General features: G+C 42.9%; 1 protein-coding gene across 1 annotated transcript; it reads right to left on the reverse strand.

Moving 5' to 3' along the window:
- Positions 1-321: 321 nt before the first annotated feature.
- LOC143770498 (chymotrypsin inhibitor-like) lies at positions 322-7,565 on the reverse strand. Its single transcript, XM_077260168.1, has 4 exons — positions 7,340-7,565; positions 5,559-5,622; positions 1,922-1,975; positions 322-778 (listed from the first exon to the last, which is right to left on the reverse strand). The coding sequence occupies exons 2-4, from the start codon at positions 5,593-5,595 to the stop codon at positions 603-605; spliced, it is 267 nt and encodes an 88-aa protein (XP_077116283.1). The 5' UTR covers positions 5,596-5,622; positions 7,340-7,565; the 3' UTR covers positions 322-602.
- Between the last annotated feature and the right edge of the window lie 7,544 nt (positions 7,566-15,109).

Raw genomic sequence — 15,109 nt, forward strand, 5'->3', positions numbered from 1 at the left:
TTTTGTCTAAATTATTGGAGAAAGTATCTAAATAGGCATTTCATACACCAGTTTTGAGCCCAAAGTCATGTAAGGTGTAAATTTGGTAGATTTTAGCTACTTGTTCGCCAATTTTCTGGGTATTTATTATAGCAAATTTGTGGTGTTGGGTTTAACCGTGTTCCTTGCCCTTTGGATAAACCATAACTGTTTTTAGTAAAGCGCAGCAAAAACAATCAAAAAAAGGTCTCGAACAAATTTTCCCGGCCAAATTTTGCAAGTTTTCGATAAAGTCGTTATCCTTCTAGTTCCCTCAACGAAAAAAGAGGAAAACACAAAAAATATGGTGGGAATCCTTTATTAGCATTCTGAAGGAGGACAAGATAGTGACTTCAGAAGAGAACAGTGACAAGTATGGCCGCCTAGACGGGCTATAGGGGTCTCTAGGGTTTTACGTAAACCTAGGGACAATCTTGGGGGAGGACATAGGGGTCATTATCCAGAAACACGTAACCTGGATTACAGAAGCAGCCTTCAACGCACTGTAAAGTGCAAATCTGGGGCTTGTAGGTGCAGGTTTCGGGACAATTGGTGCCGCATGTTACGTACGTCCGGTTCCCGGTTCAGTCCTTACAATTCTTCATCTCTACACAAGACTTCCCCAGCTCCACGTATCCATCCTTACAGAAGCAGCCGGGGTTACATCTCTTATTACAAGGGACGCCATTGGGGTGGGTACAATTTGGGGGACAGGCGCTCCCACATGAGTTATATTCTTTGTCGGGTCCACAGTCTACATCTGCAAAAGTAAAACAATATCAAATTGAGGAAAGATATAAAAAAATACATGTAAAAATGTAAACATATAAATGAGGATGAAAGTTTACGAGAAAGCAGGAATATCCGCAAATTTCATGGGTGAGAGGGGTCTCCAGCACTACCTGAAGTCCAGTCTTCATTGAAGCATAGTAGATGCACGAGGTAAATCTGCACTTTCAAGATACAAAGCATTTAGGTTCTTTGTCATAGAACCTCCTACATTGTTTCATGGTGAATGATGCTGATTTCTCCTGATTTGGGCTGATATAGTGGCTCAGTAAGTAAGAAATGGTTGTATGGTTATAAAATGGCACGGTGGTTATTTAGTTGCTCAGTGAATAAGATAAAGTGGCCCAGTAAAAATATAGCAATTGATTAGTTATATAGTAGGTCTTAGTGGATCGATGAGTAAGATATACTTACTCAGTGATTACATGTTAGTTCAGTGAGTTCTGCGATTTATACTGGCTCAGTTGTTAAATAGTGACTCAATGATTAAAAAAAAGTGTCTCGGACTTTATAAGGTGGAACTGTGAGTAAAATAGGTTTTTTTGATAATTATTCAGAGGCTCAGTAAGTAACTGTGATTTTTTTAGTGACTTAATGGTTGTAAAGGGGTCATTAGTGATTGTAATGTTACTTGATTATATAGCGGTTCAGTAAGTAATATCACATGGCTCAGTGGTTACATTGATTCATTGGTTGTTAAGTGTCTTATTGTTTTATATAGAATATCTGAGATCAGTGAACTCGATATAGTGACACAGTGGTTATATAATGGCTCAGTGAGTAAAAAATTGTTTTCAGCAGCCCATTTGTTATACAGGCTAAAGTCATTACATGGTATGTCAATGAATAAAATGTTGTGACTCAGTGGTTATGCGTTTTTACGTCTTTTTGGCCGTATTATTGGCGGTCTTACCACCGATGTTATCTCTTATTTGTCACTGGTATGTTTAAAATGGTGATCAGTTGCCAAGCAAAAGCCTCCTGAACAATGGTCGGGTCACTTCCTTTAACTTTGGAGACTTTGAAGTTACAAGATGCTGAAAAGACTGAAGGTGTGAACAGCGAGTCATCCTCACACTGCACAGAGCATGCGTTTATTGTACTGTGCACTTACCCTCATAATTCCTTTTGTGCAGGTCGCGTGCGCTGATAAGGATAACGGCTACACCTACAAAACAGAAGTTACCGGAGAATTTCTAGCAGCACTGTGGTGAAAGTACTGTAAGTCAATTTTTTCATGTATTTTTGGAGCAATTTTTTTCATATGTTTATATACAGTTGTGCTGAAAAGAGTACATACCCCAACAGAATTTTTGCTTTCTTTGCCTTTCTTCAGAGAATATGAATGATAACACCAAAACTTTTTCTCCACTCATGGTTAGTGGTTGGGTGAAGCCATTTATTGTCAGACTACTGTGTTTTCTCTTTTTAAATCATAATGACAACCCAAAACATCCAAATGACCCTGATGAAAAGTTTACATACGCCATTTCTTAATACCATGTGTTGCCCCCTCTAACATCAATGACAACTTGAAGTCTTTTGTGGTAGTTATGGATGAGGTTCTTTATTTTCTCAGATGGTAAAGCTGCCCACTCTTCTTGGCAAAAAGCCTCCAGTTCCTGTAAATTCCTGGGCTGTCTAGCATGAACTGTGCGCTTGAGATCTCCCCAGAGTGGTTCAATGATATTGAGGTCAGGAGACTGAGATGGCCACTCGAGAATCTTCACTTTGTTCTGCTGTAGCCAATGACAGGTCAACTTGGCCTTGTGTTTTGGATCATTGTCATGTTGGAAAGTCCAAGTATGTCCCATGTGCAGCTTCCGGGCTGATGATTGTAAATTTGCCTCCAGTATTTGCTGATAACGTGCTGCATTCATCTTTAATTAACTTTGACCAAGTCTCCTGTGCCTTTGTAGCTCACACATCCCAAAACATCAGTGATCCACCTCCATGCTTTACAGTAGGAATGGTGTTCCTTTCAGTATAGGCCTTGTTGACCTCTATCCAAATGTAACGTTTCTCGTTGTGGCTAAAAAGTTCAATTTTGGTCTCATCATTCCAAATTACCTTGCTCCAGAAGTTTGAGGCTTGTCTCTGTGCTGTTTTGCATATTGTAGGTGAGATCCTTTGTGGCATTTGAGCAGCAATGGCTTTCTTCTGGTGACTCGACCATGCAGTCATTTTTCTTCAAGTCCCTCCTTATTGTGCATCTTGAAACAGCCACACCGCTAGTTTTCAGAGAGTCCTGTATTTCAGCTGATGATATTTTTGGGTTTTTCTTTGCATCCCGAACAATTTTCCTGGCTGTTGTGGATGACACTTTTGCTGGTCTACCTGACCGTGGTTTTGTTTTTACAGATACCCTGATTTTCCATTTGCTTGAACGCTGCTGACTGGCATTATCAATTCCTTGGATATATTTTTGTATCCCTTTCCTGTTTTATACAGTTCAGCTACCTTTTCCTGTAGATCAGTTGACAATTCCTTTGCTTTCCCCATGACTCACAATCCAGAAACGTCAGTGGCTGGATGAAAGATGCAAGAGTCTGTGTGGATCCCAGAAACTCACTCAGCTTTTATGCACACACACCGATTACAAGCAAACAGGTCACAGGTGAGGATGTTACCTTTAGTAGCTATTCACACCCATTTGTGTCAACTTCTGTGCATGTTATCAGGCCCAAATCACCAGGGTATGTAAACTTTTGATCAGGGTCATTTGGATGTTTTGGGTTGTCATTATGATTTAAAAAGAGAAAACACAGAAGTTAGACAATAAATGGCTTCACCCAACCACTAACCATGAGTGGAGAAAACGTTTTGATGTTATCAATCATATTCTCAGAAAAAAGTCAAAGAAAGCAACAATTCTGCTGGGGTATGTAAACTTTTGAGCACAACTCTATAGGGATAGTAGTTAGTCGGGTGTCTATTAGTGTCATCAATTAAAATTCAGTGGCAGAAAATTATATTTAATGTGAACTGTACTCAACATATAGTGGAATTTATTACATAAATATTTCTGCATGTAATGTTAATATCATAACTTAGCAGCCAGAATACCTGTGCACCATGTTCTCTGTACCACATGAGACCATATAGTGCTCAAATAAAGCCGCCATGTAGTGTTCACCACATAAAAGAACAGTGCATAAAATAATCTGTGTGATAAAGAAAATTAAAATCTATAAAGACATGTGATAAATTATAACTGGTGAAGTGAGAGAGAACTGACACTTCAACCTCCATCGAAGTAGGGACCCTCTGCAGTGATCAGGTAATTACAGCAGGATCTGCTCTGAGAGCCAGACTCTAAGACTAGGATCGATTTACATAGAGGCAGGGCAGTACACTTCACAGGCCAGAGCTTCCTCTGATCAAAGCACTATTCAGAGACATTTTTGGAGCCAGAGGTCAGTGATGAATATTGGGGTTTGCATCTATCCAATATTTATTGGAGATATACTTTTGGCGCTCTGGTGAAGGGACGAACATGATATATTCTCTCACATGACCGTAAGGCCATTTTAACCTCCAACTTAATATCGATCGGATTGATGGTGTTATCCATACCATGTTTCATCTCTATAGAAAGGTAAAATCGTGATAAGAAACATAACGACCATATCTTCCGCCTGGGACCTCCAGGGGTGAAGATATCTGAAATTTAGGGAACTCATAAAATACTAAAAGTCCTAGCATATCTCACAATCAGTCCCCATATGATCTCATCAAGGGGAGGCACATGGGCATTACCTTAATCTAATAAACATTAGTTTGGGTGTCTGTCATTGTTCATTCTAGAAGACATAGTTCACTGTTATAGTGTCCCAATTTCCTAATCGGAGTGCTTCCCTCTGCTAAGTTCTGAGCCATCCCTTCAACATCAGGTTTAGTACTTTTCTTTTGTTATCACTTTTATCCTATGTAATTGTATATATATGGATTAGATATATATACTTCTACATTTCTGGATTAAATAAATAAAATTGAATAGCTCCGTTCCTCTTGCTCTGTAAGCCGCACCCCCGAAGCCATACGCTGCCTGTAACGAGTATCCGATTAGCTTGTATAAACGATTGGTGGTGGCAGCTAGTGGTGGTTCCTTTTGTTATTGTGGAGTTGGCAGTGATCGTATTGCAGTATATATATATATATATATATATATATATATATATATATATATATATATATATATATATTCCAGGCATTCGGAGATGTATATACCGTACGCTCACTGTGAGTTCCCCAATAACCAGCCTAGTAGTGGAAGCAGCCGCGGCAGCGTCCATCACTCATCAGTCAATTGCGTAATTATCCTGACAATCGGAGGCAGCTGAGTTGTGTCCTCTAACAAACTTGTGGCAGCGGTGGGATCTGCGTGACCCCCTGGCTGTTATCCCTGACAATCTGACAGTGGTATACAATCTGAAAATAATACTGTTATGTAAATGATATCAAAGGAGTTGTCGGTTCACAAGATATTGATGACCTTATCTGCACATTCGAGCCGCGACCACAACACCATGAATCACCACCCGTGCCTATGGCGGCTGATCTATAGGGGCGGCAGGTATCATACTCCACTTATATGAATTGGTCATCAATAGCTTGGTATCTGACAATGCCTTTAAGATTTATGATGGTGATCAGCTATGTGTTCATGGGCTTCTGTGGCATCCCTTCAACACGGCTGGGTGAGTAAAAGCTAACTTCAAAAGATGGGTGTAATAAATACTTCTCATCACCCAGGAATGGCAGCAGCAGAGCAGAGATGGGCGTCATTGTCACTTATGTTGCATCACCAGCCTGCTGTAAAAGACAAAATTGAATCTAAAATATTATTCACGCACAGTGCATGACACTATCATATATACTGTATCTGATACTATTGTATATACTGTGGGCGAAATAAGTATTGAACACATCACTAATTTTCTAAGTAAATTTATGTCTAAAGGTGCTATTTACATGAAATTCTCACCAGATGTTGGTAACAACCCAGCCAATCCACACAGGCAAAGAAATCACCGTAGATGTCCATAAATTAGGTGTAATAATGAGAAATTACACTGGGAAAAAATATTGTAATATTGTAAAGAGAGGTGCAGAAAGTCCTGATAAGTCCTGACACAGGCCTAGATCTATCAGTAATTAGAAAGCAATCCTGACACCTGACTCTTAGTGACAAATAATATCAGCTAATGGCCTATAAAAAGGTGTCTCATTGCCAAGGTGCCACACAAAATAACATCTCAGGATGGGTACAACCAGGGAGCTGTCTCAAGACCTTTGCAACCTTATTGTTCCAAAACATACTAATCGCCTTGGTTACAGAAGAATTTCTAAACTATTGAAGGTTCCAGTAAGCACTGTTGCGACAATGATCCGGAAGTGGAAATAACATAATTTCACCATAAAACAACCATGACCAGGTGCTCCCCGCAAGTCTCCAGAGAGAGGAATGAAAAGAATTATCAAAATTGTTGTCCAAGAGCCAAGGACCATGTGAGGAAAGCTACAGAGACAACTAGAATCAGTAGGTACAAAGGTACAATTGTTTCTAACAAAGCAAACTCCACGTCCTGTATGCACGCTCACCACGCAACCAGCATGAACTGCATGAACGCTCACCACCCAAGACTCCATTGCTGAACAAAATACATGTTCAAGCATGTTTACAGTTTGCTTAGCAACATTTAGACAAGCCTGTGACATACTGGGAGAATATAGTCTGGTCAGATGAGACCAAAATTGAACTCTTTAGATTCAATAATACCATGTTTGGAGGCCAAAAGGCACTGCATATTACCCCCAAAAAACTATACCAACAGTGAAGTCTGGAGTTGAGAATATCATGGTTTGGGCCTGTTTTTCAGCGTAAGGCACTGGCAAACTTCATGTACTTGAAGGAAGGATGAATGGAGAAATTTACCGAGACATTCTTCATAAAAATCTGCCATTTAACAGGATGATGAATATGAAACAAGGGTGGATATATTAGCAAGACAATAATCCCAAACACACAGCCAAGGAATCTCTCAATGGGTTTCAGGGAAAGAAAAAGCTGCTGGAATGACGGAGCCGATCACCAGACCTAAATCCAATAGAAAATGTGTGGAAGGAACTAAAGATCAGAGTTCATAGAAGAAACCGATCAAAGCTTCAGGATGTGAAGAGTGTTTGTGTGGAAGAATGGGCCAAAATCACACCTGAGCAATGCTTGCGACTAGTTTCTCCATACAGGAGTATCCGCTGTATACTGTATCTGATTACATTATGTATACATTGTATCAGACACTAATAAATCTTTACCATTCAAAAGTCACAAACAAAATAAATGAAAAGACATTTAATTTATTTTTATATAAATGGAGAATTCCAATTGTAACGCCCGGGAGACCGAGGTACCCAGCACCTGATCAATGAGGTCCGTCTCTTGAGGGGGATGTCACTAGTGGCTTGACCCAGTGCTGTGGCCTCAGGCGATGCACAATGTAAGGGGTATCATGAAGGAACAGACACTTACTTGATCAGCAGCAGGTCCTCCCAGCTGTGATGACCCCGATCCTAGATTGATGGCTATTGTCCAAATGAAAGACTGAGGCGCTGAAACGTTTAACCAGTTTACTTCAACACAAAGGGAATTGCAATCAATACTGTCACCGGAGTCTGTATGAGAATTCTGAATTACTCTGACCCTGTCAGGATTTCCACCTCTTATTATGCGCAGTTTCTATATGGCCCTGCTGCTGTTTGTGAACTGGCTGCTGACCCAATCTGTCTCTTCTGTGCTCTGGTTTGACGGACAACCCGAGTCTTTTTTGTCGGCTTACCCCCTCTGGGAGTACCGCTGAACTCTGTGTCTGTTGCTGCGTCTTACCCTGGTGAAGCTGATATCACCTCACGTTCTTCCGGTTGCTGTATTATATATAATAAATATAGCCACGGATCCGGTATCCGTCTCTGCGCCTATTCTGGGTAGTGATTATTGCTACCCGGTTCTCACAATGTCCTTTTTCTCCATTCCTCTTTTCCTACTATGGGTATTACGGGCCTATAATCCGTCATAGGGCTGTTAGGAGTTAAGTTATACGACCTCTCACTTTCAGCTCCTCAACCCAACTGCCAGTCCTTTTCTCAGACCAGAATAGATCAAGGGGAGTCTCTGGAGCTCCCCCTTCTGGCCGGAGATGGTAGTGCAGTCTTGCTATTTTAATATTTGTATTTGGTGTCAATAACTATTTTTGTGGCAAATACCCCTAGGGGCGCCACACAATACTTACTTATTCCTCGTAAAGTCTTGTCTCCTCCCAGGAATGAACGCAGAAAATCTACAAGTAGCCAAATGGCTCCTTTCCCCTGGCTTGTTCCCTCGCAGGGTGGAAGGGCCATTATTCTTATAGCAGTGGGGTTGGGCAGATGATCTTCCTCCTCTGCCTCTCTTGGTCAGTCCACCGGGCGGCTCTTCATCATCAATGCACAATGCTGCATGTCGCCTGCACACAGTGATGATGAAACATTGCAGAGCATTGTGCCAACCAGGTGTGACAGAAGTTACACTGACCGTGTCCTTCCATAAATCTTCTTACATCCTGCCCAGTGTCATCATCACACGGCGGCAGGATTTATACATTATATGGAATATTCGTGTGCACTGGACTGTAATCTGGAGACATAAGGGAGCCCAGAAAACATATCTTATAATATAACATATGTCGGCACCAGGATTAAAGCAGAAGGATGGAGGAGACTGGCAGCAGCATTTTACATTAGACTGTGGACTGACTTGTGGCAGCGTTTACACTAGACTGTGGACTGACTGGTAGCAGCATTTACACTAGGCTAGAATGCATGTATATGCATGTATATATAGGGATAGTAATCAGTGTCATCAATGAAAATTCAGTGGCAGAAAATCACATTCAATGTGAACTGTACTCTACATAAATCAATGACACAAGTATACAACATAAGTAACAAATCTCATCAGAGAAATCTGCTTCCGTCCTCACTTATACACCTCTTCTTTCTCTCCCACTGCCTCCTGTTATTCACTGTGAAAAAAACTGCTAAAATCTGTCTTTCTCGGGCAACATGGACTGCCAGCTCCCTTGGTGTCAGGTTAGGCTTCTTACTACAATCTCTATTAAAACGAAGAAGGGAGGAATAAAGAGCAGAGTGAGAAAATAGGCAGAGGTAGACACAAAAATATTGTGCTGAGCTTTCTAAGAAGTCTTTCAACTCATCGCAGAGGTGGATTCACAGCTACACTGCACAGTACTTTGGTAAAATTTCCCCCATGTTGATGTTTTCTATTATGAGTATGATTTCACTCCATCGCTGGATTCAGATCTACTCTTATCAGTACTGCTGTATAATGTCCTCCATGCTTCTGCTTTCTAGCAAGTGATTATCTCAGCCCAGAGCTGGAATCACAGCTATATTGCTTAGTATTGCTGTATAATGTCCTCTGTTATGACCCCAATGGCAGAGGGTCTCAGGAATAAATACCAAGTCTGCAAACATAAAAAACCAGCTCATAGGGCAGTGGTAACTGGGCTGACCATATATCTAATCCTAGCACCACAAATAGAAGTAGCCGGGGAACGTGCCTACGTTGGTTCTAGACGTCTCGCGCCAGCCGGAGAACTAACTAACCCTAGAAGGGAAAAGAAAAAGACCTTTCTTGCCTCCAGAGAAAAGACCCCAAAGTTGGATACAAGCCCCCAACAAATAATAACGGTGAGGCAAGAGGAAAAGACAAACATAAGAATGAGCTAGGTATTTAGCAAAGAGAGGCCCACTAGCTAATAGCAGAATATAGTAAGATGACTTATATGGTCAGCAAAAACCCTATTAAAATATCCACGCTGGATATTCAAGAACCCCCGAACTGTCTAACGGCCGGGGGAAGAACACCAGCCCCCTAGAGCTTCCAGCAAAGTCAGAAATCACATTTAGTACAAGCTGGACAAAAATAGAAGCAAAGCAAGTAACTCAAAAAACAAAGAAGCAGGACTTAGCTTAATTTTGCAAGAGCCCGGACCAGCAGACAGGAGCAACAGAAGGATCTGATTACAACGATGCCAGGCACTGGACTAAGGATCCAGGAAGTTGATATAGTGACACCCCTGGACTAACGACCCAGGTGAGTGCCAAACTGAAGAAAGACAATCCCAGAGTCATATCACTAGTGACCACAAGAGGGAGCCAAAAAGTCTAATTCACAACAGTACCCCCCCCTTAAGGAGGGGTCACCGAACCCTCACCAAGACCACCAGGACGATCAGGATGAGCAGCGTGAAAGGCACAAACTAAATCGGCCGCATGCACATCAGAGGCAACCACCCAGGAATTATCCTCCTGACCATAGCCCTTCCACTTGACCAGATACTGAAGCCTCCGCCTGGAGAGACGAGAATCCAAGATCTTCTCCACCACGTACTCCAACTCGCCCTCAACCAACACCGGAGCAGGAGGCTCAACAGAAGGAACCACAGGTACAACGTACCGCCGCAACAAAGACCTATGGAACACGTTGTGAATGGCAAACGATACCGGAAGATCCAAGCGAAAGGACACAGGATTAAGGATTTCCAATATCTTGTAAGGACCGATGAAGCGAGGCTTAAATTTAGGAGAGGAGACCTTCATAGGAACAAATCGAGAAGACAGCCATACCAAATCCCCAACACGAAGTCGGGGACCCACACCGCGGCGGCGGTTGGCAAAACGCTGAGCCTTCTCTTGTGACAACTTTAAGTTGTCCACCACATGATTCCAGATCTGCTGCAACCTATCCACCACAGAATCCACCCCAGGACAGTCAGAAGGCTCCACATGTCCCGAGGAAAAACGAGGATGGAAACCAGAGTTACAGAAAAATGGAGAAACCAATGTAGCGGAACTAGCCCGATTATTAAGGGCAAACTCAGCCAACGGCAAGAAGGTCACCCAATCATCCTGATCCGCAGAAACAAAACACCTCAAATAAGCCTCCAGAGTCTGATTAGTTCGCTCCGTTTGTCCATTAGTCTGAGGATGAAAGGCAGACGAAAACGACCACTCAATGCCCATCCTAGCACAAAAGGATCGCCAGAACCTGGAAACAAACTGGGATCCTCTGTCAGACACAATATTCTCAGGAATGCCGTGTAAACGAACCACATTCTGAAAGAACACAGGAACCAGATCGGAAGAGGAAGGCAGCTTAGGCAAAGGCACCAAATGGACCATCTTAGAAAAGCGATCACATACCACCCAGATGACAGACATGCCCTGAGACACCGGGAGATCTGAAATGAAATCCATGGAAATGTGTGTCCAAGGCCTCTTTGGGACAGGCAAGGGCAAGAGCAACCCGCTGGCACGAGAACAGCAAGGCTTAGCTCGAGCACAAGTCCCACAGGACTGCACAAACGACCGTACATCCCGTGACAAGGAAGGCCACCAAAAGGACCTAGCCACCAGATCTCTGGTGCCAAAAATTCCCGGATGCCCTGCCAACACCGAGGAATGAACCTCGGAAATAACTCTGCTGGTCCACTTATCAGGAACAAACAGTCTGTCAGGTGGACAAGAGTCAGGTCTACCAGCCTGAAATCTCTGCAACACACGTCGCAAATCCGGAGAAATGGCTGACAAGATAACTCCCTCTTTAAGAATACCAACCGGTTCTGCGACTCCCGGAGAGTCAGGCACAAAGCTCCTTGAAAGAGCATCAGCCTTCACATTCTTTGAACCTGGTAAATACGAGACCACAAAGTCAAAACGGGAGAAAAACAATGACCAGCGGGCCTGTCTAAGATTCAGGCGTTTAGCAGACTCGAGATACATCAAATTTTTGTGATCAGTCAAGACCACCACACGATGCTTAGCACCCTCGAGCCAATGACGCCACTCCTCAAATGCCCACTTCATGGCCAACAACTCCCGATTGCCAACATCATAATTCCGCTCAGCAGGCGAAAACTTCCTCGAGAAAAAGGCACAAGGTCTCATCACAGAGCAACCAGGACCTCTCTGCGACAAAACGGCCCCTGCCCAAATCTCAGAAGCATCCACTTCAACCTGAAAGGGAAGTGAGACATCAGGCTGGCACAAAACAGGCGCCGAAGTAAACCGGCGCTTAAACTCCTGGAAAGCCTCCACGGCTGCAGGAGCCCAGTTAGCAACATCAGAACCTTTCTTGGTCATATCCGTCAAAGGTTTAACAATGCTAGAAAAATTAGCAATAAAACGACGGTAGAAGTTAGCAAAACCCAAGAACTTCTGAAGACTGTTAACTGACGTGGGTTGAGTCCAATCATGAATAGCTCGGACCTTGACTGGGTCCATCTCCACCGCAGAAGGGGAAAAAATAAACCCCAAAAAGGGAACCTTCTGTACTCCAAAGAGACACTTTGAGCCCTTAACAAATAAAGCATTCTCACGCAAAACCTGAAACACCATCCTGACCTGTTCTACATGCGAGTCCCAGTCATCAGAAAAAAACAGAATATCATCCAGATAAACGATCATAAATTTATCCAGATACTTCCGGAAAATATCATGCATAAAGGACTGAAACACTGAAGGAGCATTAGAGAGCCCAAAAGGCATCACCAAGTACTCAAAATGACCTTCGGGCGTATTAAATGCGGTTTTCCATTCATCTCCTCGCTTAATGCGCACAAGGTTATACGCACCACGAAGATCTATCTTGGTGAACCACTTGGCACCTTTAATTCGGGCAAACAAGTCTGACAACAGAGGCAAAGGATACTGAAATTTAACAGTGATTTTATTCAAAAGCCGATAGTCAATACAAGGTCTCAAAGATCCGTCCTTCTTGGCCACAAAAAAAAATCCCGCACCAAGAGGGGAAGAGGAAGGACGGATATGCCCCTTTTCCAGAGATTCCTTGATATACGAACGCATTGCGGTATGCTCAGTTACAGACAGATTAAATAGTCTTCCCTTAGGAAATTTGCTACCTGGAATCAAATCTATGGCACAGTCACAGTCCCTATGAGGAGGCAAAGCACTGGACCTGGACTCGCTGAACACATCCTGATAATCAGACAAATACTCAGGAACTTCCGAAGGAGTAGAGGAAGCAATAGACACCGGCGGGGAATCACCATGAATATCCTGACAGCCCCAACTTGACACAGACATTGCCTTCCAATCCAAGACTGGATTATGAGTCTGTAACCATGGCAAACCCAAAACGACCAAATCATGCATCTTATGCAGAACAAGAAAACGAATCACCTCCCGATCTTCAGGAGTCATGCACATGGTTACCTGTGTCCAAAACTGCGGTTTATTTTCCGCCAATGGCGTAGCATCAATACCCCTCAGAGGGATAGGATTTACCAACGGCTCAAGAACAAAACCACAGCGCTTGGCAAATGACAGATCCATAAGACTCAGGGCAGCACCTGAATCCACAAACGCCATAACAGGGTAAGAGGATAATGAGCAAATTAAAGTCACAGACAAAATAAATTTAGGTTGCAAATTACCAATGGCGACAGGACTAACAACCCTTGTTAGGCGTTTAGAGCATGCTGATATAACATGTGTAGAATCACCACAGTAAAAACACAACCCATTCTGACGTCTATGATATTTCCGCTCATTTCTGGTCTGAATTCTATCACATTGTATCAAATCAGGTGCTTGTTTAGACAACACTACCAGAGGATTAGCGGTTTTGCGCTCCCGCAAACGCCGGTCAATTTGAATAGCCAGCGCCATGGAATCATTCATACTTGTAGGAATGGAGAAACCCACCATCACATTCTTAATGGCTTCAGAAAGGCCATTTCTGAAATTTGCGGCCAGAGCACACTCATTCCACTGAGTAAGCACGGACCATTTCCGAAATTTTTGGCAATACACTTCAGCTTCATCCTGGCCCTGAGAAATAGCCAGCAAGGCTTTTTCTGCCTGAACCTCAAGATTGGGTTCCTCGTACAGCAATCCGAGCGCCAGAAAAAACGCATCAATATTTGCCAATGCCGGATCTCCTGGCGCTAGCGAGAAAGCCCAATCCTGCGGGTCGCCCCGTAAAAAAGAGATAACAATTTTAACTTGCTGAGCTGAGTCTCCAGATGAACGGGGTCTCAGAGATAGAAACAATTTACAATTATCCCTGAAATTCCTAAACTTAAATCGGTCTCCAGAAAACAGTTCAGGAATAGGTATTTTAGGTTCAGACATAGAACTACTGGTAACAAAATCTTGTATGCTTTGCACACGAGCTGCAAGCTGGTCCACACTTGTAATCAAGGTCTGGACATTCATGTCTGCAGCAAGCTCAAGCCACTCAGAGGTAAAGGGGAGGAAGAGAGGAAAAAAAAAAAAAAACTCAGAATTTCCTTTCTTATTATCCCACTTCTGCAATGCATTAAACATTCAATATAGGCCTGGCATACTGTTATGACCCCAATGGCAGAGGGTCTCAGGAATGAATACCAAGTCTGCAAACATAAAAAACCAGCTCATAGGGCAGTGGTAACTGGGCTGACCATATATCTAATCCTAGCACCACAAATAGAAGTAGCCGGGGAACGTGCCTACGTTGGTTCTAGACGTCTCGCGCCAGCCGGAGAACTAACTAACCCTAGAAGGGAAAAGAAAAAGACCTTTCTTGCCTCCAGAGAAAAGACCCCAAAGTTGGATACAAGCCCCCAACAAATAATAACAGTGAGGCAAGAGGAAAAGACAAACATAAGAATGAGCTAGGTATTTAGCAAAGAGAGGCCCACTAGCTAATAGCAGAATATAGTAAGATGACTTATATGGTCAGCAAAAACCCTATTAAAATATCCACGCTGGATATTCAAGAACCCCCGAACCGTCTAACGGCCGGGGGAAGAACACCAGCCCCCTAGAGCTTCCAGCAAAGTCAGAAATCACATTTAGTACAAGCTGGACAAAAATAGAAGCAAAGCAAGTAACTCAAAAAACAAAGAAGCAGGACTTAGCTTAATTTTGCAAGAGCCCGGACCAGCAGACAGGAGCAACAGAAGGATCTGATTACAACGATGCCAGGCACTGGACTAAGGATCCAGGAAGTTTATATAGCGACACCCCTGGACTAACGACCCAGGTGAGTGCCAAACTGAAGAAAGACAATCCCAGAGTCATATCACTAGTGACCACAAGAGGGAGCAAAAAAGTCTAATTCACAACAGTCCTCCATGCTTCTGCTTTCTATAAAGTGTTTATCTCAACCCAGAGCTGGAATCACAGCTATATTGCTCAGTATTGCTGTATAATGTTCTCCAAGCTTCTGCTTTCTAGC

Source organism: Ranitomeya variabilis, chromosome 4 (assembly GCF_051348905.1).
Source record: "Ranitomeya variabilis isolate aRanVar5 chromosome 4, aRanVar5.hap1, whole genome shotgun sequence".
In the NCBI taxonomy this organism is placed as follows: domain Eukaryota; kingdom Metazoa; phylum Chordata; class Amphibia; order Anura; family Dendrobatidae; genus Ranitomeya; species Ranitomeya variabilis.